General features: G+C 31.0%; 1 protein-coding gene across 5 annotated transcripts; it reads left to right on the top strand.

Moving 5' to 3' along the window:
- The first annotated feature begins 191 nt into the window (after window positions 1-191).
- LOC126778189 (ileal sodium/bile acid cotransporter-like) lies at window positions 192-24,695 on the top strand. Of its 5 annotated transcripts, XM_050501648.1 has the most exons (13): window positions 192-249; window positions 356-411; window positions 13,662-13,838; window positions 15,153-15,305; window positions 18,065-18,195; window positions 19,373-19,492; window positions 19,934-20,108; window positions 20,196-20,458; window positions 20,695-20,881; window positions 21,194-21,269; window positions 21,870-21,883; window positions 22,678-22,784; window positions 23,377-24,695. In XM_050501648.1, exons 3-13 carry the CDS (start codon window positions 13,676-13,678, stop codon window positions 23,401-23,403), a joined length of 1,416 nt encoding a protein of 471 aa, XP_050357605.1. In that variant the 5' UTR covers window positions 192-249; window positions 356-411; window positions 13,662-13,675; the 3' UTR covers window positions 23,404-24,695. The 5 variants fall into 5 exon arrangements, with proteins under 5 accessions (XP_050357605.1, XP_050357607.1, XP_050357608.1 ...); XM_050501647.1 differs by lacking the exons at window positions 192-249; window positions 356-411 and adding an exon at window positions 2,313-2,502; XM_050501650.1 differs by lacking the exon at window positions 23,377-24,695 and having other exon boundaries at window positions 212-411; window positions 22,678-23,369.
- Window positions 24,696-25,111: the final 416 nt, after the last annotated feature.

Raw genomic sequence — 25,111 nt, forward strand, 5'->3', positions numbered from 1 at the left:
ATGTTCTTCTTTATAATATGTCTAATATAAGTTTAATTTAATTAAAAAAATAGGTATTCCAAGAAGAATTTTTTAGTCATACAGTTTCATGGCTTTTTTCAAAAGTAAAAATTTAACTTAATTAGTTATCAGTTAAAACTGTCAACTGTCAAATGTCATCAAAGTCAAAAAAATAATGTGTCCACTGTCCACTATGCAGAAATTGGCAACTTGCTACTGCGAATGCTGTCAAGTCACCACAAAGTTGTAGTATGTATTAAATATTAAAAAGCGCCTTAGATGTTTCAAGAATTAACTATTAAAAACACTTTAGTAGTAAACAGTGTCTAATATACATTATTTTTTACATTTAAAGGCAACTTCTACTCAATTTTATTCAATAATTAGGAGCAAGGAATTCCAAGAAGTAATGTAAGTATATTTTCTTTTACTAGGTATTTTACTTTGTTGTATTAAATTAGGATTTGCGTATAATCTTGCTTTGCAAAAAATAGAAGTTACTATATCGTATAATTATAACGATAATATAACTTGGTGTCAGAAATTACCTGTAAGTATATCTTTTACATAACCCACTTTTCATATGTATTTGCAAAAACGTTACATTCGCAAGGGATGTATTTTCTATGTGGATTCCAAATTTAAAATTTTAAAAATCTAATATTTATTGTAGTCTTTTGAACTTTACATAATAAATAAAAAATAATTACATGAACTGTGATGGCCCATGGAATGACTAATGAACACAACTTCAAATGGAGTCTTTTGAATTTTCCATGTCTAACAAGTTCTTCATTAACTGCTATGAAAACAAACTTAGATTTTGGAATTAGTAAATTAAATAAGCAAATTTAAATTAAAAATAAATAAAAAACTTTTAAATTAAAATATTTTAAAAATGTTTATATAATTTGGTGATTTCATAAGAGGAAATTTCCAATTGCATTTTCTATAACAAGACCAAAACAAAAATCTCTTACCACCACCCTTTTAAAATTATTTACATATAAACTACAAAAATTAAATCACCAAACAAGGTAACAATAAATATTTCAATTATAAAAATGATACAATTAACCCAGATTGTATCACAATTTACCCCTAACATTCCTAAAAACATGTTGTTACATACTTTTAAATATGCAACACCATCTCGTTAGCTATATTAAAACACAATGAATAATGATACAACGTAGACCACAAGCTATGTGTATTAAAATATAACACAAGTCTATACAAATTATAAGTGATGATACAGTTTGTTGCCTGTAGTCTATATAAAGACATACAATTAATGATGAATTGGGGATAACAACATAATCCGATGGGATGGCAATCCCAAACGACCGGAAAGAGTTCAGGGGCAAGACCAAAAGCTTTACATGCTTTCTGAGACACGGGAGTGTACATACTTCCAACTCTGGGCTGCTACTGAGAATTTTAAGAAAGCCCAACAACTTTTTCTTGGCCCGACTTGGGAATTGAACCCATGATCTCAAGGTGATCTTATACCTAGCCACTAGACCAATGAGGCAAACCGTAATCATTATACTATACAAAATTATATTATCTATGGCGAAAAAACCGTAGGATTATGAAAAATTAAAAACATGGATATTTAGTTATGAAATAAAAATAGTAATTAAAAAAAATAATAAAACCAAAATCTTTATAATTTAAATTCATTTAATGTGTGGTTATTAGGAGTGATACTAAAGATTATCTATGTATTCCTGTATTAAACCATGCTTATTCTGAAATTCCAAAATTAGAATAAAATAGGAGTATATTAATTTCATTAAGTTTACCTCATTGTTTGGAAGTTATCAGTTATATTGTCTTGTGCAAATTTAGATTTATTGTTATAATAACTGAAGTGGAATCCAAGATACATATCAGCTTTTCTTTTAAATTATTTAAGAAAAAAATGTGCTACTATAATATTATAGAATCAGAAACAATCACTGGGAAAACTTTTTTTATATATTTTCATATTTATATAATATTTATTTAACCCTTTAGTTAGGCGAAAAGGTTGTAATTAAAGTTAAGACAATAGTCCAGGGGGTCGAGATCAAATCTGACATTTGATATAAATCTTAATAATACATATAATTATAACGAAATGTTGTATTAAAAATACATCATTACATGAATACACTTTATTAAATACAGGTAAAGTAATATAATTTACTACAGGTAAAATAAAAATTAAATCAATAAACTTTTAAAAAAGATTGATCAAGGGATCACTGAAGCAGTCGCGGTTTCTTGGAACGGGAACCCGCTATAATACTCAGTAGCCTTGATATATTAAGTGGGGGACGGCATTCGTTCTGATTGGTTGTGCGGACTTACGGCGAAATTTATACCAGTGAGTAGTGACGAAAGCAAGCGGCTCCGCGACTGCTGCCTCGCGTTTGACGATTGAATTTATGACTTTGTTACTTTCTCTTAAATTAAATTAGAAGCCTGTTTTGTCATTGTTACGTCATTTGATAGGTAAGTCGAACACGTGATCTACTTTTAATATTGTGTTATGGTATATTATTACTAAGACCAAGTATATAAATAAATTATAATGTGTTTAAAATGAGGTATGTAAACAATGATTCGTATAATTTGTTTCCGCATAAGTTTCCATTGGAAATTATTCGAATTGCGTAATGTGGAAGATCTAGTATAACGTTGAGCAAACAATCAAAAAGTTATTTAATAAAAATGTATTAAACGGGTTTAATGAACAAATAATTATCTTTAAATATATTACTTTGAATTATTTACGTGCAATTTAATGGCGAAATTATTCGAACATTTACTTAAATGAGTTTCCACCAACTAATTTATAAAAAAACTTTTTTCGTGTAATTTTTATTTTGTTATAGATTGTCGTTGTTACTTTTTTAATACATGGAATGACTGCGATGTCGTTTGCGTCGTCAAAGTTGAAGTACATTCAATAACATTATTTTCTCAACGAATAAATAGTTTTATTAAATATAAAAAAAGCTTAAATGTCTGAAAAATAAATATATTGATAAATTTAAATTATTACAGTCCCCAATTAATTCATTTAAAAATATTTTTAAAAAGATAAACAAGAAGTGCTTTACTTGCAACACTCAGTATAAAATAATGTGTTATTCAATTAATTTCTAAATATATACATATATTTATAGAAATAATATCTCTTTTGTCCTCTTTCAAATTATATTTTTCAATTTTTTTTTAATTTTTTTCTTTACTATATCGATGTCGACAACTATTCTATTTATAATTGTTTATAAAATAATGCTAGGATTTATTTTGTCGCTTCAGAAATAGGTTTTCATTTCTTGATCTACAATACGGGTAAAGCGTTGCCATAAGAAGGTACTTAGATATATATTATATTTAAATAGTAAGACGTAGTCTTTCACGTTTGTGCGTTTGTTTCTTAGTTGTTTAACAAAACCCTGATGCAATTTATACAGTAACCAATTCTAGATTTAAAAATAATTGCAAAATCAATGTTAAATTTGATTCAAATCAATCATTTAAATTTACAATATTTACGATATCTTTGAAAATTAAATTTATTGGTTTGCAATCAATAAGTATTAAGTTGATTTTGTAGTTCAAATTTTATCGTTTATCGCTTTTTGATCAATTCGAATATAAAAAGAAAAATATTTGTATATCGGATTTTCTATTGATCTTTTAGATACACATATAGTAAATTTACATTTCTTAGAACTAGCAATGTATGTACATATTACCTTCAGCATTAATAAAACATTATGTTGCATGATTCATGTCCCGTGTTTTTGTTATTTTTTACTTCTCTTTTTAGTATCCGGCAGGTAATCATAATAGTAACCGAATATTCGTCGCAACCGTAATACAATTATAATTTATTTCTATCAATAATTGGTTTTTCAGTTTGTTTGGTAACTAAAACTTATAATTTTTGCAAATTCTTTTTTGGGTGACTCTACTGACCCTTTGATTTAAATCATCTCAACCCTGCTTTAAAAATAATATTCATTGTATTCAATGTATTTAAAACTTTACATAAAGATAATAATTGAACATTTATAAAGTTTATAAATACGCTACATGTCTTGTTTTTTTATTTGTAATGATGAACAGAGATAAAAACATGTTTATAAAGTTGTAATTAAAAATTTAAAAAAATTATATATAAATATGCTCGTATCGTTCAATGTGTGGATATTTCTTAATGTTGGTTAACTATTGAATGCTTGAGCGGATGTGTATAACCGATAACCTGGGCGCATGTGTCAATCATGAAAAAAAAAGTAATATTTATGTAGTTTAATGAATGAATATTATTAGTTTATGTTCTATATTTAAATGATTGGAAATAAGAATATTGTATAGTCCGCGCACGGCCTAATACACATTGAACAATTACATATTAGTTATCTGTAACTTAGAGGAGGTTAGTCGCAAAGGAAGAAGTTTAGCTCATTGGGTTGGCTTTTATTATGAACTTAAAAAATGAAACTTTATACCTTGTAGCTATAAACATCGTCAGCGAAAAAATATGTCAGCACATCCTTTCACAAAGTTTATAACGTAGATTGTACATTACATTGCGAGTCTTTATAAAAATAATCGTAACAGTTTAAACTGGTTTCCATATTACTGACGTAGAAATATGTAGACCTTATGTTTAAGATTATAAGAGTTATATTAGAGTGAAATATCAAAGATTTATAAAGACCTTCACACGTACATTCACACACGATTGCATATGCCGTTTTTTTTTTCTCGTCAGTAAGTACGACTGTATATAATATGTATGCATCTGAAGACTCAAATTTGAACGTGTTTTGTTCAGGTTTATCAACGGTACCTTATGGAATAATTTCGATTTTGCTGTATTAAATAGAGTATCAATTTTATCACCGTTTTTCTTGGCTTCTTCAAAGAACTGTTATAATTTTATTGTATGTATTATCGACGAAATTCTTTATACGACGACATAGACTGTATTTTTTTTAAATGATCCCCACGAAAATTGCAATAATGTAACCCAAGGTAGTAATTATTTCCTTCCTTTTTTTTACTAAAAGATAAACTCAATATTTATAAATTGCGATTTAGTATCGCAAGCTTACTAGTTACTTTATTAACTGATATCACAGTAAAATGAACAATTGTTTATATCAAAATAGCGAATAACCGCTAAGAAAAGTTTTTAATATTTTATGATCGAATGTAACTTTTTTATAGACTTTTATAAACTTTTTCCTTGTATTTTTATGTCTGTCTGATAAATTCGCCTGGTAAAGGTCAGATATGAAAAGTAAATATTAAATAAGCATAAGATAAATTGAAACTTTAAGTAAAACAATCTGACACATAACGCAAGATTACATTTAAACAAGACGGTAAATAATTTATAACAATATGAACATTATTACTGAATAAATTTATTATCAAATAGCAGGAAAGTAATTAGTTGCTATCTACAGTGTTGATGGGTTGGAGTTCAATGTCGGTCATCTATTATGATTTGCTGTCGGGACTGTCCGTCCCGATTAATTAATCAGTTGCAATAAAAGTTCTTAGACTATTTGGATTTTTTAATTGTAATATGATTATACTGGCAAATGGGCCACTCGCGAGAGTGGTTATCTTTAGAATTTGGCTCTGTAAGACGTAGTTCCATGGTCCACCTTAAACGGTAAACAAGAAAAGCAAAAAGAAAACAAATATTCTGTAGCATATTTAGTACTTTGTAGTATTATAACTGTTAATTAGGTAGGTAGTAAGAATATGCTCAGATTGGGTTCTACAAATCCCAATCATTGTTAAATGAAAAGCCTGGCATCAAAGAGCCCGGAACAGATTAATATAACGTCTAAATGACAAACAACAAACACCAATGGGTTTTTTATGCTTATTTTGTTCAACTATATGCATTAGAACAGTGTGCTGGAATAAAATCTAAATGAATAGATGTCTCGAGAGAAAAGACCGCCTTTGCCTGGCAGTGATATCATGATATTCATAGTTTTTACTTTTTTTAATTCATAATTCATACAAATTCAAAAATTCAAGTCTCTCAAGAATGTTGGAAAACATTAAGAAGAATAGATAAAAGAGGCAGGGCCTGCAATGCATGGCGATTCATACGTAATACTATGAAAGCTATATTTTCAAGGTAGTTTAGTTGAATTGACTGAGTCTGCATACTCAGTAATAGTAAATACAGCCAATAGTAAAGCCACGAGCTGGTAATCCTTGGCATCTTTGACTTCATACGTGATTCTGTAATTGGATTAATTATTATTTTCTGTGTTAGCAACTAAAATAGTATCGCTTGAGTATGCTTAACGCTTGTTATGCGAAATTAAACATTTTAGGTGATTCATAACAATAACGTTTGCATCCTAAAAACATATGTTCGTAAGTCTAACGCAGTACCTTATAATTAATGAATACCTTATAATTAAATGTAGTACGTATGTATATATTTATTATAATACATTTAACCCATACAGTAGTTGTAACAGGAAATTGCAATAAACATATGCAATAAATTATTTTTTGTTCAAATGTCGATTCATTATAGTTGCTTGAAGACGCACATTCATTGTACTTAGCTGTATGTATATATTATTTAAATTATCTTGTACAACTTATGTACAATAAGACTGATATTCTATTTTTTATATGTTGTAATATAGGTACAAAAACGCCCATAGACATTGGCATTGAAAGAAATGTTAACCATTGTTTACATCGCCAATGCGCTACCAAGCTAGGGAACTAAGATGTTATATCCCTTGCCTTTAATTACACTGGCTCCCTTCAAACCGGAACGCAACAATACCAAGTACTGCTGTATTGCAGTAGAAAATCTGGTGGTGGTGGTGGTGGTACCTACACAGACGAGCTTGCACAAAACCCTACCACCAGTTAATTTACAAAAATATATAGCGTTGCAACAACGTGTTATGTATTTTTTGAGCCAGAAGAATTCGCTCACTCTCTATAACAATATCGATAACATTTTGTAATATACATATTATATGTGTTATTAGTACATGCGTACATTTAAAACAGGTTTCTACGGAGTCGTGACAAAATGTTATCGTCGGATTTAACCGTTCTTACTGAATGACGACACTTAATAATAACTTATGCAATATTAAAAAAACAGAGTAAGTCAATGGGAGCAAGAGGTCTATTGAAATACGACCTTAAAGCAAAAATACACTATAATTTACCGGAATGAAAACGTGTGTTAGTGACTCGGTGTTTTTTTTTTGTAATGGTGTAACAGCCTGTGCATGTCCCACTGCTGGGCTAAAGACCTCTTCTCCCTTTTTTTTTTGAGGAGAAGGTTCGGAGCTTATTCCACCACGCTGCTCCAGTGCGGGTTGGTGGAATACATGTGGCAGAATTTCAGTGAAATTAGACACATGCAGGTTTCCTCAGGATGTTTTCCTTCACCGTAAGGCACGAGATAAATTATAATCACAAATTAAGCACATGAAAATTCAGTGGTGCTTGTCCAGGTTTGAACCCACGATCATCGGTTAAGATTCACGCGTTCTTACCACTGGGCCATCCCGGCTCGTTACTACATTACATTATTACATGTTCTTATTCCAAACAAAATATTAAGATTTTTTATCGTTTAACGCAAGAGTCCGTGAACAGTACACAAATAAAACTATAAAAATATATTATGCTTTATTAAATATATTTTAGTACACTTAAAGTTGGTACCACGCACTCCTAGATATAACTATACACCATTAATGTCAATAGCATTGAGTACAAAAAATTCAATGCCATTCAGTGTGATTTGATCATTGACATGTCCATGTTCCGTGGACGGTGATCAAAAAATATATAATTTCTAGAGAAAGATGTACTTACCGAATATGTTACCTTTTGAAATTGTATGTAGGTTTTTCCTATAGAAAAAAATATTGCTTCATAAATCTGTGAAAAAAAGATTTTTTAAATTGGTTGTATGTCGCCACTACCACTGGTTTTATTTGGAATTATGATTCATAGCAGGGTTATTCCGGATTACGTGACAGCGATCCCATAAGAACATACATATGTAAAACAATTGCAATAACGAACAATTGCAATAAAACTCAAAACTATGTTTCTTTTTTGTTTTTTGATTATTTATAAACTAAAATTACAACGATCCCAGCTAGACGTTTAGACCTTTAGTTTTGAAACATATTGTATTTTATCACAAATTATATAACACAAACCAACAAAACTTTATTATTAACAAACTTGATAGACTAAAGGAAATTTTGGCTGGTTATTTTCTACTGGTGGTATGGCTTTGTGCAAGCTCGTCTGGGTAGGTACTACCCACTCATCTGGTATTCTACCGTAAAACAGCAGTACTTATCGTTAATATTGCTGGTTTTCGGTTTGGAGGATAAGTGAGCCAGTGTTATTACAGGCACAAGAAACATAACATTTTAGTTCCCATGGTTGGTGGCGCATTGGTGATGTAAGGGATGGTTAACATTTCTTACAATGCCAATATCTATGGGCGTTGGTGTCGTTACCATCAGGTGGCTCATTTGCTCGTCCGTCAACCCGTCCGTATTATATAAAAAATAAATTGTAAACATTCCTAAAAACAGCTGGGAACAAGAGCATTAATAGCCTTATAAAAATATGCCCATCTTGCTAGACTGAACAATAATAATAAATAATAATTAATCAATATACCTAGTTACACTGTGTAATTATTTATAAAACCGGTTAGATTATTTGCGCGGTAATCCTGACGTTTTGATCTTAAATTGATCAACGATATTTATTAAAATATAGTATAATATTTTTCAGCCAGAGAGTTACCAGACAAATAATCGGTTTTAGTTAATAATAAGTAGCCTATGTCCTTCCGTGGGGCTTGCTTCAGAACAAGTTTCATCAATATCGGTTCAGTGGTTTAGTCATGAGAGCGTAACAAACGTACAGTTACTTTCGCAGTTAAATTATTAGTAAAGATTAATTTGTTAGTCGTTTAAGTTATTAGGTTTATACATATGTGTGATATTTTTGTCGTATTTTTCTAAACGTTGCTCTCAATTTGTTTCTATCCAAAATTGTAACATTAACTGACTTGGCATACACAGCCTAAGCAAGTGAGTCTAGGTGGCCTCCTTGACGATCAAAGCAATGGGCAAAAACTAGTCATAAATATAAAACAATTCTAATAGTCCTAAACAATATTTAACCGACCGTCAGGTATTCGCATTCATTCAGTGACTAGAGGCAGTAATAATCAAATAGCATGCCTGACAATGACAGACGATGTCCTGCTAACCAACAAGTACCCATTGTTCTCGAGTCCATGATAAGGAACAATATTAATAGTCTAGATATAATTACGATTAAAGAGCCATTACAGCCAATTAAATTTGTGACTGAAATAAAGTAATTAAGGCACTGTCTTGTGATTATTCAAATGTATACTCTATATGCTTGAATGTTTTATTATTTTGGCAACCTAAGGTGTAATGTGTATTGCTCAATATACATATACATCAGCCTTTGGAGAAGCGTGGTGGATTGATATTCACGTCGTCTCAAGGAAATGAAGTTCTTTAAAAAGAATGAAAGAACTCTCTTTCATCAAATATATATACGCTGTTTTTTTTACAATAATGTTTTGTTACATATATTTCTAATAAATATCAACTAAACGATTCCAATTCTTAAATTAAGTTTTTTTCTCACAAATAATTTATAGATGATGCAATTCATGCAGACGCAGCGTACCAAAATATAAATAAATATTGGTACCTATTTAAAATTAAATTATAAAATTAAATTAAATTTAAAAAAAGCCGAGATGGCCCAGTGGTAAGAACGCGTGAATCTTAACCGATGATCGTGGGTTCAAACCCGGGCAAGCACCACTGAATTTTCATGTGCTTAATTTGTGATTATAATTCATCTCGTGCTTTACGGTGAAGGAAAACATCGTGAGGAAACCTGCATGTGTCTAATTTCACTGAAATTCTGCCACATGTGAATTCTACCAACCCGCATTGGAGCAGCGTGGTGGAATAAGCTCCAAACCTTCTCATCAAAAAGAGGAGAGGAGGCCTTTAGCCCAGCAGTGGGACATTCACAGGCTGTTACGGTTACGGTTACCTATTTACTTTTCGCTTAAATTAACTTTCAACGTAGTACACGTTATATCGTATTACTTTACATAAATAATAACGTATGTTTATCTACTTTTACATAAAATATTACTTACATACCTAAAAAAGTTGTGATTTCGTTTTAAAAACAAAATGTAATATTATTTTGAAACAAAATTGAACATAGCACTAATGTTTTATTTAAGTTTGCTGTTCTGCAATTAAACATAAATCTAAGATTTTATGCCTCCCGTACCTTAATGCTCGCTCACTAAACTAAACAAGCGCCTGCACAAAAGGCTACCACTAGTTTGACAAGAAAATGATAGAATTGATATGATAGTGAAGGAAATCCTATCAAACAATTAATTCTCATTGGTTATCAGTCCACATTATAATATCTTAAACGTGATGGATATTATTTCGAATTATATTAAGTACTTTAATATATGATATTAATAGATAAATAATATTATTTTGATTAAGTAGTTTTTGTGCAAATCATATACAATCTATATACTACGCTTTCCGCCCGCGGCTTCGCTAGCGTGTGAAGAGGAGAGGAGTTAAGTACTCAATGTCCTATTCTGTAACCACGTAGTCACGCTGTCGAAAGCGTAATAAACAAATTCACTTTTGTACAATAATAGTAACAATATTTAATACGTCCTGTACTTAAAATAAGCGGAGGAAACTTATATATTTTAAAAGTTGCTGTGTCATGTATTACATACATGTATGTATAAAAGAAACAAATTGATCGGATATCATAAAAAAATATATATAAGTGTGAATTTTACTTAATGGTATGGCTTTGTGCGAACCTGTCTGGGTATGTATCATCACGTATTCTACCGCCAAACAGCAATACTTACTATTGTTGTGTTTCGGTTCATCAATCAGTGTAACCACAGACACAAGGTACATAACATCTTCCCAAGGTTGGTGGCGCAATGGTGATGTAAGGGATGATTAATGTTTCTTACCCCCCCCCCCCATCAGGTGGTCCTTCTGTCTGTCCATCTATATATATTATAAAGAAAAGAAAGACAATTAAAAAAGGTACAAATAAAACTGTAAGCGCCTTGAATTCAATATTTTAAGATATAAATAATCTCAAAATCGCATTTCTTATATCCGTTCACCACTTACACACCAATATTTTTGAGGTGGTAGTTAAATTGTATGGTAATTAATTATATTAGACCCACTTAGATGAGAGTATATTCAACTGGCGATAATTTATTATAGAAATAAAAAAATGTAATTATCTATTAAACTACACCTTACTACGAGTATAATAATTTACGAAGATGAGTTATCGTTTTGAATATTTATCCTAACAAGATAAGAAGCGCCGATGCTTAAAGACAACTTTTAGATAAATGACCCATTTCAGAGAGATAACATTATATTCCAAAGATATCATTTGATACGTATTTTCCCAAACATAACATTACATATAACATTTTCGCAATTTCTACGGTGTATTGTTTGTTTCCTACCCAAGTAGGGCTTCGTGCAAGCCTATTTGGGTAGGTATCATCACATATTCTACCGCCAAACATCAATACGTGGTATTGTTGTGTTCCGGTTAGAAGGGCCAGTGTAACTACAGACACAAGGGACATAACATCTTGGTTCCCAAGGTTGGTGGCGCATTGGTGATGTAAGGGATTATTAATATTTCTTACGGCGTCAATGTCTATGGGCAGTAGTGACCGCTTACCATCAAATGGCTCATTTGCAGTCTGTCTATACATCTTATTTTAAAAGAAGAACCCAGTAACTGATTCTTTGTATATGATTTTCCCATATAAAAAATAAACACCAATATGTATTTTAACACAGCAGTAGTAGTTTTTGTTTGGTATTTTTACGTACATGAAATATAAATTTAGTAATAAATAAATTGATATTCAGTAGATCCTCATATAATGTTTGCATGTTGCATTACTATTCATCAGATTGTGATGTCCAGTGAAGGTCGTGACCCAAAAAAATCACAACGATTCTTCTCTGTGTATCAGTTTCTTAATATAAGCATTTTACCAATGTCAATTTCTATTCTACCCGAGCAAAGCCGGGACGTGTAGTTTATAAAAAATCTAGACATTATTAAACCGTCGAAAATTTGTAAACGGCGCATTTAATTTACAATAAAACGTATAAATTTCGATACATTATGAATTACCGTTAAAATTTGGTTAGTGTTTTTTTTATAATTTCACTGAAATTGGTTGAAATGAATACAAGAACAAATTAAAAACGTATTCAAGGACAAGTAGGTATTTAAATATTCTGGTAACAGTCGAGTACGCCGCACGAACGACTCCCTTTTAAAAGCCTTTATGAATTCCACTTAACTCCAGAACCAATTTGTTTCTTATCGAAAGGATGTTAGTGAAGTATTTTGAATACAAGTATTATATACAGTGTGATATGAGTGGCTAGAAATAGGTTCAACTTTAGGCAAGCACCACTAAGTTTTCATGTTCTTAAGATGCGGTTAAGGATAACATTGTGAAGAAGACCGCCTATGTCAGTTGAAATTTTGTGCCGCCACCAGCATTGGAGTAGCATGGTGGAATGAGCTCTAAGCTTTCTTCTCGAAATGAAAGGAAGATAATAAGAATAGTAGTTTTACACAAGAAACAATAAAAAGAGAAATCGGGTGTTTTTTGTAATAAAGCCACAGAATCCTTACAGATAGTAACACCAATATTATTAGACAATAGGTTTATAGATTAATTAGATACTGATAAAAATTAGCTAAATACATTCTTATCTTCATTTATCGCTACGTGACATCGGCCACGATCGGTTCGGAAACAAAGCGTAATTTCTTATCAATTTTCAACCTTATCCCATTGGCATAAACACAGTGATAGCAGCTACAAAGGCATTTCATTAGGGTCATATTAATAAAGTCAAAAATTTATTTAGCTCTCTTTGAGTCTGGCTACGAGTCCAGATAGACATAATTTATATAAGTCTAGCTGTATATAATAATGTACTAAAGTGTTTTAGTTTTAATAAACATTGTGATATTAGTTTTTATTAATTAGGAATAAAATATTATTAAACAAAAGTGAGTTAAGTTTGATTTAGTTGCATTTTTTTTTAATGATTTATAATTTTCATATGCAAAAGTATCAATGCTTAAATAGATATGACATAAATTAGTGATCGAACAAATAATGTTATTTATTACGGATTATTCGAGAAACCTTCCTTTCCTCCCTTTCAACTATTATTCGAGTTGACACGTCAAAATACATAGTGAAATCGGAATTGTTCCTGTTAACTAACTTGTATGACACTATATAGATGTTACATGAAAAAAAAAAAATCTCTAAGCTGTTTCATATAAAGAATCTGTTGAAAAAAAAATTAAAGAAAAACTCAATATAAACCGTGTTACCGTGTAATTTTCACGAAATATATAGTCTCGATGTTTATTTGTTTTTTTTTTTTTTTAAACATATTCGTTCTTTGTTCCAGTGTACGCAGCCAGGATGTGTCCAATATGGCCATTGCATCTAATAATATTATACATAGTGGCAATTTGTCCTATGTGGGTGTTGTGCCAAGCAGCACCGAACTACCTAGCTAAATTCATGTCAGAAACCGTGGAGATTCACATGGGCGAATATTATTATGTCAACGTTAATGTCACAGGTAAAACAAAACAAATCAAATAAAAAAAAAAAAAAAAAAAAAAAACAATATCGTATAGTTGAATTTATTTGAGTAAAACTATTAAATATTTTATCATATTTTTATGAAAAATAAACTCAGCTTCAGTTTGTTGCGTATGCATTTAGTTATTTACGTAACACGATAAACTAATAATTATATTTAACATGCAAACATATTTCAGTTTTAATAATTATTATTTGTTAAGAATAGAAATTAAAATTCGTAGAACATTTATAACCAAAGGAAACAGGTAATTAAAACGTTAAAAATAAGTTTTGATTGTTGCCAATATTATTAATCCGAAACGAAATGTCTGTTTGTTACGAGTTAAGGCCAATCCTCGTTTGTATTACCTACTATGTCAGTGAAAATTAAAGAAACACAAAGAAGGGCAATAACTGTTGTAATTTATTTAATGGATAATTTTTTTGGAACGAATAGTTAAATTAAAAAAAAAAGTTAAATTTTACAATTGTTCATTGTTGATATCAAAATAAACATAAATAATTCTATAAATATACTTCTTCGGGTTCATCGCGAAGATCTAATTATTATGGATTAAACTTTTTTATTCGTATCAACCAACAAACTTCCTAGTGAACTTTCACAATATCTGTATTCGCAGATATTGAAGAAAAGATTGTGTGGCCTATTCCAATCGACGAAGGAGTAAAGCTAAACAAACCTTACATATTTATCGCTATTTGCTAATAGCTCTGCTATACAATATAGCATCACACAGTACTTAATTAAAATGTCTTTATTTATAGTGCAACACTATTCCATTTAACTAATGATATCCACTTTAATTTTACTTCCAAGTTCCGATAACAACTTAACCGACATTAAAAAGGCCATTTTTTATTACATAACATTATTAAAAACTTTTTTACTTCCAAAGGTCGGAAAACAACATTGCAGACATTCAAACGCTATATTTTTTAGCGAATCTGTAATGAATACCATATTGAATATTCTTCAAGATCGAATCTTCAATTATATCGCGTCAATTCAATATCAAAGTTGTTTATTTGTCTTTACTCCTCTTGTGATTGGAATATGCTAGAGCTCCATCCATTTTAAAGAAATCAATTATAAATTTTTATATGTAACGATATTTAACGCAGAGCTAAAATAAATGAACAGTATAAAATAACACTAAATCTATTTATTGGCGTTTTATTCTTGCACTTTTGCCAATATTTTAAAAAAAAAAACTGTATACGCTATTATATGCTGTATCCCGCTTTTTTGTTGCATGTTATTAATGTATTTTTTAATGAATATTTACAGGATCAGATCTGCAAATAGGTGATAAAATGGAGCTAGTTACGGATAATGAATACTTAGCGACAGCAGAATGGAATTCCACGTATTTCCTCACAGAAGAGGACGTCAATAGAGGTCGTTTTGAAGGCAGATTTAGGGTAGATGCACATTTTCTTGGTAAGTGTAATTAATACTTCGTATATAATAATAAATGACGTATATTTTACTTTTATTAACTTTTGCTACTTGACTTATCGTGGAATACTTGGCGTGTTTGAACTATTCCAGTTCATAATAATTAACATTAAAATTATTATATTTATTGACAACAGTGAGTTCAAAATTATTTCATATAAAACATAATTATACGCAAAAATGTCGGAAATAAATCACAATACAGTCTAATCAAAATGACCCTTTTAATAAAATAGTTATTACGAGGGTAAATTTAAGCCATATAACTAAACGCTACGAGCTAAGGAGCAAAGCTGCAGTCATAAACGTCAACCAGTATACCAGGCACATAACATACAGAAAAAAAAAACACAATTGCAATTAAAATTGCTATTATTGCACATTAAAAGTGAACTCAACTCAACTCAAAATAATAGAATAACACTAAACCAAAGTCTGTGGATCTGTATATCTCCATTAATAATTTTGTTAGTTATTAAAAAAAAATGGACATTAATCCAAATTCACCGCGATTGACAAGGCACAGCTAGTTTAATAATAATAAAGATTTTAATAAGTATCTGCTCACTTGGCTTCGGCCCGTGAGTGAGTACGACGTAAATCCCGGCTCTAAGTAATAATAATAATAATAATGTTATATAATATTATACTTACTACATGTAATCGAGCTGATATTCATTTATTTTTAAATGATATTCGCAAATTTCGATAAACATTTCGTGATTATTATACATTTCATTCGTTTATCGTTTATTATCATTTACCCATATGACCTTTATTATGGATTAAATATGTATATACAATTGAATTTAAATATTAAACACGTTTTGTTCTTACGAAACGGACAAGTTTAGTCAAAATTTTATGCAGAATGTTTATATACAGTAATATATAACGTCCTCCAGACCGATTTCGGCCACGGCGGCCAATCCCAAGAGAGATTAGCCAACTAAGCTGGAGATATTATAGTGCACAAGTGTGTACGCAAAGACAGGTGCACTCTCTATTCCCTAACTCTCATAATCCGATGGGACGGCAATCCGACACGACCGGAAAGAGTTCAGGCGCAGGACCAACGGCTTTACGTGCTTTCCGAGGCACGGGAGTGTACACACTTCCAACTTCCAGACTCCGGGCTGCTACTGAGAAATTTCTGACAGAAAAACCCAATAACTTTTTATTGGCCCGACCTGGGAATTGAACCCAGGACCACCGGGTCTGCGGCCTTAAATCAAGCCACTAGACCAACGAGGCCGTCAAAGTCAAAGTAATATACAATAAAAATCAAAGTCAATATACAGTATATTCTTCGGAAAGCAAAAGAGATTATATATTATACATATATAAGTACATAAGCGAGGTTGCCAAAGATAGATTAATAAATATTTCTTTAGATATGAACACAGACATCAATTTTATTTACTATATATATAGATTTATAACTATATAATCATAGATATGATATACAAAGTAGAATTCGCTATTGCATCGAGTTCAATGACCTCTGTTATTGCACTTTCAAACTCAAAACATACGTTACTTAAGTAGGATCTTACAATTACTTTCATCGCTGCCTCGTTGGTCTAGCGCCTACCTTATAAATCTGTAGATGCAAGGTTCTGTGATCAAACCCTTGCTCGATAGTAAAATTAAATTCGTTTGTCTGACAAGGAACGTAGCCTGAAGTTTGAATTCGAATGTCAGTGTTTACACTCCCGAAAATGATAGAGTTGCCAGATGCTTTGATTGTCGTGTCTGGGTACGTACGCCAATTGCCTCGAATTTAACGTTTTCGAATTTTTGGAGCGGGGAAATTAAAAAAGGGAGTACTGAATATACTTATAATATGTCCAGTGCAATTGGCTAGTGTCCCCTGAATGACCGAATGGCCGAAATCGGTCATTGGACGTCCGGAGGTCTGGAGGTCATTATCGATTACTACTATTTTATGAAATTTTAAACTACCAGCAATTCGGAATATAAATTCTACTTAAAAAAAAATTTATACCGGTTATTTAACTTATCTCATTCTGCGGCACATATGATTTAAATAAAAAAATAAAATACATAATTACAAAGCTATATTATCTTGAGTACAAATTATAGATATTATCTTGAGAAAAATATACCAATCTATAACCTAGGAGCTAAAGAATCTCTAAGACAGACATTTAAAGAAATTAAAATATTAACTGTTGCTTCTCAATACATATGATGTAATGTTATGTATGTACGGAAAAATATTAGTGATTTTGTGAAAAAATGTGATACTCATAACATTGGCACAAGGAACAAACACAAATCAATTACTCCCGTTACTAGACTGCAGAGTCAGTAACTCTTTTGCGGGGCAATGTATACGGTTCTACAACAGGATCCCTGAAAGCGTTAAAAACGCCTCAATTGCTAAATTTAAAAGAATTGTAAAGGAACGCTTGTGCGGTAAAGGTTATTATACAATTAATGAATTTATGGATGATAGCACACCTTGGGAATAAGACGATCACCGCATGGTTATTTCTCTCTCTTTTTTTATTTTTGTAAATGAAACATGATACATGTAAAAAAAACCCGCTGAGTTTCTTTCGCCGGTTCTTCTCAGGACTGGGTGTTTCTCTTACGAACCGGTGGTAGTTTCTAGTCTGGCTATCAAAAGGCAAGTGTAATGCTTCAATGTTGAATAAATAATTTTTATTTTAATAGAGGATAACATCTTAAAGATTTTTGTTTTCTTTTTTCAGGTAGAACAGAATTAATGGTAGAAGCAAATCGTGGTACTGCACAGTATTTAGCAAATGGCTCCTTGCCAATTACAGTGACGAGGCCTCAGCGAGTTATTGACACAATATTTACAACCAGTGTTGCTGTATTTGTAAGTTTATTTAATATTTTTTTTAGAATAACAATGTACGGCAATTTGAAAATTAAGGTTTTTTTATTGCCAGCTTCTCTATCATTCTACCACTAAACAGTAACACTTTGTATTGATTTATTGGGTTTTGATGGCCAAGTAAAAAAGCCCTTTATGTTATAAGATAAAGACTATTACTTATAAATGATAATTAGCGAGTGATTAATTGGATAATACTGTTCGAATGTCAAATATTCAAAAAAAGTCATAAAGAGATAAATCAGTAATGGAAAAAGCGGCTAAGCAACGTTTATATGTAAGGCCGTAAGTGTTACCTTGATTAAAAAAAACAATAGCAATAGTTTTAAGTTAAATATTAGTGTGAAAAATTAAAAAAAAAATTATAATATTAAAAATTGTAATTACAAGCACATTAAACATTGCAATTTTAATCGCTTTGCATTGTGTCCGTGCATTTATCGGTGAAATCAATATTTGATAAAGTATCAATTTCGGTGTTGGTAGCCAGTTACCAACACGTGGCCATTTCTTTCATTTGCCTTCACCCTGTGAATATACCTATACTAATATTATAAATGTGAAAATAACTCACAAATAAACACAAATTAAGCACATGAATATTCAATCGTGGTGCTGGCCCGGGTTTGAGCCCACGATTATCGGTTAAGATTCACGCGTTCTAACCACTAGGCCATCTCGGTTTATAATTCATCTCGTGCTTGACAGTGAAGGAAAACATTTATAGGAAACCTGCATGTGTCTAAGTTCATTGAAATTCTGCCACATGTGTATTCTACCAACCCACATTGGAGCAGCGTGCTGGAATAAGCTCCAGACCTTCTCCTCAAAAGGGAGAGGAGGCCTTAGCCCAGCAGTGGGACATTAGGAGGCTGTTACGGTTACTGAAAGTAACTCTGTCTGTGTGACGCTTTTACGGCTAAACTGAACCGATTTTGATAAAATTTGGTATGAAGCAAGTTTTAAGAAAAGACATAGGCTGCTTTTTTATACTTAACACCTGCCTCCCAAAAACGTGGGCGAAAACTAGATTGAAAATGAAAGTTAATAGCAAAAATATTAATCACACCTGTTATCATACATACTAACATTTTAGTATAATCTATTATTTTAAGTACCTAAGCAAGGGACATGTTCAAGCAATAGTAAAAATTTCCAGGTTTCATTGATCTTCATAAACTTTGGATGTGCGATGCACTGGCCCACTGTCAAGGGCGTTCTCAGGAGACCCATCGGCCCAGCCATCGGTATGTGTGGACAGTTCATCTTCATGCCTTTGGTGAGATTTTTGTATGATTATTTGATAGGTAGAAAGTAGTCTAACGTTTGATTGCTTTGATAGACTAGTGGCAATCTATAACGCCCATCACGAGGTTCTGGGTATAAACCCCCAGGCTAGGCCAATAAAAAAAAATAAAGGCCGTTGATCCTGCGCCTAAATTCTTTGGGTCGTGCTTACCGGATTATGAGAGGAATAAAGAGTGTACTTGTGTTTATACACTATAATATAACCAGCATATCTTTGATCTAAGATGATAAGACTATTGGAAACGCTTCGACTCAAATAAAATTAATTTGTCTAAAGCCCGGTCACTATATTTTAAAAACAATTTGTTTTGCTTACGAATGAAATTTTAAAGCGAGTGTTGTCAATATTGTAACATTAAAACTTTATTAGTAAGATAAATAATTACAGTAAAATCTCTTATTATGTCCACAGGTGTCATTCGGTTTAGGTTTTCTTATATTCCCGGACTCGCCCGCTATGCGATTAGGAATGTTTTTTACGGGCGTGTCTCCTGGTGGCGGAGCGTCAAATATATGGACGTTTATATTGGGAGGAAATCTTAATTTATCGCTGGCCATGACCACCATATCTACCCTGGCGTCGTTTGGTAGGTTTAATTTTTTTGTCATATCCCATTTGTATGACATTTACACTCGAAACGATTGTTTTTTATATAAATTTGTCTTTTTTACAGCATTCATGCCAGCTTGGCTCTTCTCTCTCGGACAAATTGTATTCGCAAACGCAAACATTGTGGTACCGTACGTTCGTATAGCGACTTTCGTCGCCGGCCTCATCATTCCCCTAATGATTGGCTTGGCCATGCAGAAGCTCACGCCACGAGTGGCAGCGTTCATGGTCAGGATTCTGAAAGGATTTTCGACCACTCTACTCCTCTTCATCATTATATTCGCAATAGTGACGAATTTGTACATTTTCGAACTGTTCTCTTGGGAGGTTAGTATAAAATAATTTATTATTAATTTTGGCCATATATCGGTCTTGCATAATATATTGTACTGTACAACAAAAACTATGAAAGTTATTTATTAAAAAAAAATTATAAGAAAAAAAATTCATTGTATACAATGAAAATTGTTTATTAATAACATGATTGTAAACAATAGCCTGTATGTACAGGAGGCATGACTCTATAATTAAAATAAAAAACTTACTAACTGTTTTAATTCCAGATAATAGTAGCGGGTATGTGCATCCCATGGCTGGGCTATGCCGTGGGCTACGTGGGCGCACGCTTGTTGCGACAGTCGCACGAAGACGCACTTGCCATATCTGTCGAGATCGGCATTCAGAACACCGGCATTGCCATCTTCCTATTGCGATATGCGCTGCCTCAGCCAGAGGCTGACCTCACCACCGGTAAGCAGATAGGACAATTCTTAGCACACACACACCAGCCAAGGGCCCACTTTAATACACACAAATAATGTCATCAAAATCGGTCCAGCCTTTTGGAGGGGTTCATTGACACATATAGAAAAAGAATAAATATATATATATATATAAAGATAACCAAATAAAAATTACACGTTTATCATTTTTGAACGCAAGTGAACGCAAGTGCCTTCGCGATGCTGCTTAAATCATCTGTCAAAGATGCAGAGGCCTATATATCATGTTTGACCTAAAATTTGTACCAAGAAATGTCAATTTGTATATTTTCCTTTTCAGTGGTACCAGTGTCGGTAGCGATCATGACACCGGTTCCTATGACCATCATCTATATAGTACAGAAGATTATGACCTGGTATGTATAAATCTGTACAATTTTGAAATATAATGCTAAGAGATTGATTGCAAAGAAATTATTAAGTGATTTGAAAGATACAATTGAAGTAGTCGACACGCTTTCTCAGGGGATTCATTGATTCATTAGTTCGATCGATTGGGTTTTTGTTTTCATTTTTATGTTTTGAGTACAGGGGTTACGGCTGCCCTTGCTCTTCAGTGTACAATGAGTGTGATACTATAAGATCTTTTGATATTTCTCGATGACATCTGTAGATTTTTTTTTTTTTTTTTTTGACACGTAAACTTGCAAAGGAAAGTTGGATCTTTGATGAAAATAAAATAAGAGTATTTCTTTTTTGTATCTAAATGGAATCTGTAAATGCGATAAAAATTTTAGTGAAATAAAAAAAAAACAGTTTTTCAACATTATTGTCGATATTAATAAAAAAAATATATATGTAAAATATACACAAACAATGCACTTATTAAAAATAAACAGTGGGCTAATGTTATCTGTGGTTGTGTCCAATCTTTAAATTATGCCATATTCGATATTTTTTTTAAGAGTGAATTTTCTATTTTCCATACCATGTCATCATTCCCATACGCGCCATAGCAGGGGATGTAAGCGTACGTATTCAAAACCATAAAGGGGTGGTGGTGGCTTGGGATGTTGTCAATGCATGTGATAACGAACATGAGAAATATGCTATTGCTTAAATATATCCGCTGTGTATTCTCAACACCAGAATTTTTAACTCTAGTTTCCTATATAAGATCCTAATTTGCTAATAATCATAATTATGATTTGTCGAAACCCTCCGACGACGCAATAGGAGACCTATGAGCGTTCGGTATTTAGTTATATTAGTAAATATTTCTCCTCTCATCGTTTTATCGCCATTTTATAATAAATTAGACAATTGAATTTTTAATAACAATTCAAGTAATAAATTGTACAATATGTATTTATTAGAGTTCAATATTCATGTAATTTATTTGAATAATGAACCAATATCTGTTTTATATGGCCTGACCTAGAACTATTAATAAGCATGCTATATAAATATATTTCTTTACTCAACCCATATAATATACAAATATTAGCTAGCTTACAAGGATTACGGTCGATTACCATTTCTCATGTTCGAATTACAAATGGTTTGCTTTACGCAATTTTTATGGTGAAGTTACTACTGTTATAGAGAATGGACTATTGTTATGATTATATTTATGTCTCTTGTAAATTAAATGACAAAAATAATTTGATACTTAAAACATTTTTAATACTTTGTCTATGGTTCGATTTCTCTATACAGTATATATACAAAATTTTCTTTTAAAATATAAAGAAAATTTCAGCTTTGTAAATAGCAAAAATATATTTAACAACTATATAATAACCGAAGTATTTATATCCGCAGCGTCAGAAACCGAAATGCCCACAAAAAAATCTTGGAGGACGACATCAAACCAGTTTCAGAGGCCCCTGAGCCCGGCGTTATCTCTACCATTGATGTCAAATAAACAGGTCTCAATGCTTTAGGACTTTAAGATAAGACGCAAATTTACAATAATTGCTTGCCAAGTTGAAAACAATTTAGGATACATGAGTTTCATTCGTAATTAACTTAAAATATTCCTGTAATAATAATTGAGGTTGTACATATCTATGGTATGTAAAATATTAATGAAGTATTAATTTATATTGTGAATAATACTTCTTGAAGCTATAAATTGCACTGCACATATATTGGGATATATTATAACATATTATGTGGGTAAACATGAAAACAAAAAAAAACATAACATTATTGGTGATATTTTCTAGTTTATTCAATTATATATTCATTTTGGGATTACAATATTTAAAAGGATACTCTAAAATAATGTCTGTCATTGAATGTTCCTTTTTTTATTTTATACATAATATATGTAGGAGGATGTTACATATAATATACTCCACGTATATTATATATAATTCGATATACCACTTTGTTTTCATTTATTTTATGTATGTAACATTTGAATATGCCATGTGTTGAACAGAAACCTACCTAATTTATTTATTATATAATGTCAATCAATTTACTTCTAATATATATATATTTATTTATTCATAGGAGGAGAATTGGTCATCTTCTTCGTAAGCTCACCGTATACCAGTTATTACGTTGCAATAGAGTCTATAATTATTATTACAGACAAAATTATCACGTTTAATTATGACCATAGACCAAAATATATCATTTACAAAATTGATATATTAATGTGTTCTTCTCTTTTTTTATGGATTTATTATTTTACAAAGAAATTGTCAAACTATAAATTGTCTGTGGTGTTGTGTGATTTTTTTTACAATAATATCAATCTTATTGGAGAAACTAATTGATTATGAATGGATAAAAATGTTTTGAAATATTTTATATGAGAATTTAAGAAAAAAAATTGATGACTTGTTTGATACGTACTAAACGTATCGTATACATTTATTTGATAACGCGTTTAAAAAAAATACTATCTTTACATATCGTAGCAAGGCCTTCATATGTTTTGGCTCAGTATTGTCTATGGACAAAAAAAAGTCTAATTCAAATATAGAATATCAAAAATGTAAAAATCTTGTAAGGAAATTATTTATTTAAATCAAAAATTGTTACACCTTTTTATTTAATTATTTGTTAAATTTAAAATAACACACGAGTGTATTTTTATCATAAATTATATTGTTTTAATTCGATCGTGTATATATATATTTTATTATGTTATCAGTTATTTTAAATAACAAGATATTTTGAAGATATTATTGTTCACCTATAAAATTTTTGGTATCTGCGTTTTAATATAAAAGAAATTTAGTATTTTTTTCTACATTATTATGTTTTTTTTACAGTTTCTTGTATTATTATGAATACATAGTCTTTTTCAATGGTACTAAGATGAAAATTAAAGATCAAAAAGCAATTAAACCGCTCAAAAATTACAAGTCAATTCAATAAAACTCGCGAATAAACGCCTAATTCCTAGATACGCAAGTTTAAGTACTAATTCACTTTTTATGACATCTATTGAAATAAACTATGAGTGTAGAAGTAAGATTTTTTATCTGATGTTTTTAAGACAGTTTTTTAATATACATATTTACATATGTAAGTAATTTTTACCAATTTATAAGTAAAAATGTAAATTTTCAATTAAGTTTAAAATGTTTTTCTATAGACTTCTCAAATAATTTAAAAAAAAAATGGTTTTAAACTTTAATGATTATTTTCTGCGGTTGTAAAGTGATCTCTAGAAGGATGTGTAGGATTTTCATATGACTGGTTTTAGAGGTGAAACAGATGTGAAAAGATTGTTTAAATAAGAAATGATTGTTATGAGATCAGTATTTTGTTATTGGATGTCATTGTATTTATTATAAAAGACAATTATTGAATCAGAATATGCAGTTTTACTTTCCTGAACAATAAAAAAGTAAATATAATTGTTCCATTGCTAGAAAAAGTCCTCTTCTTTTAAGTTTTTGGAGCTTATTCCATAACATTAATCCAGTACAAATGTAGTCGAATTTCATCTGACACTGACACATGCAGGTATCCTACCGATTATGATGACGCATAAAGATGATGAGCACGTGAAAACTCAGTAATGCCTACATTTGAACCTCGAATCTTCAAGTGTAAGCCACGTGTATTATTCCACTTACATAATATAATGTTTTTAATGTTATAATAAAGTCATTTCTGTTTTTTTATAGAATAGGAAGGCGGACGAGCATATAGGTCACCTGATGGTTAGTGGTCACCAACGCCCATAGACATTGGCATTGTAAGAAATGTTAACCATCGCTTACATCAT

Source organism: Nymphalis io, chromosome 25, assembly GCF_905147045.1.
Source record: "Nymphalis io chromosome 25, ilAglIoxx1.1, whole genome shotgun sequence".
NCBI classification, from domain to species: domain Eukaryota; kingdom Metazoa; phylum Arthropoda; class Insecta; order Lepidoptera; family Nymphalidae; genus Nymphalis; species Nymphalis io.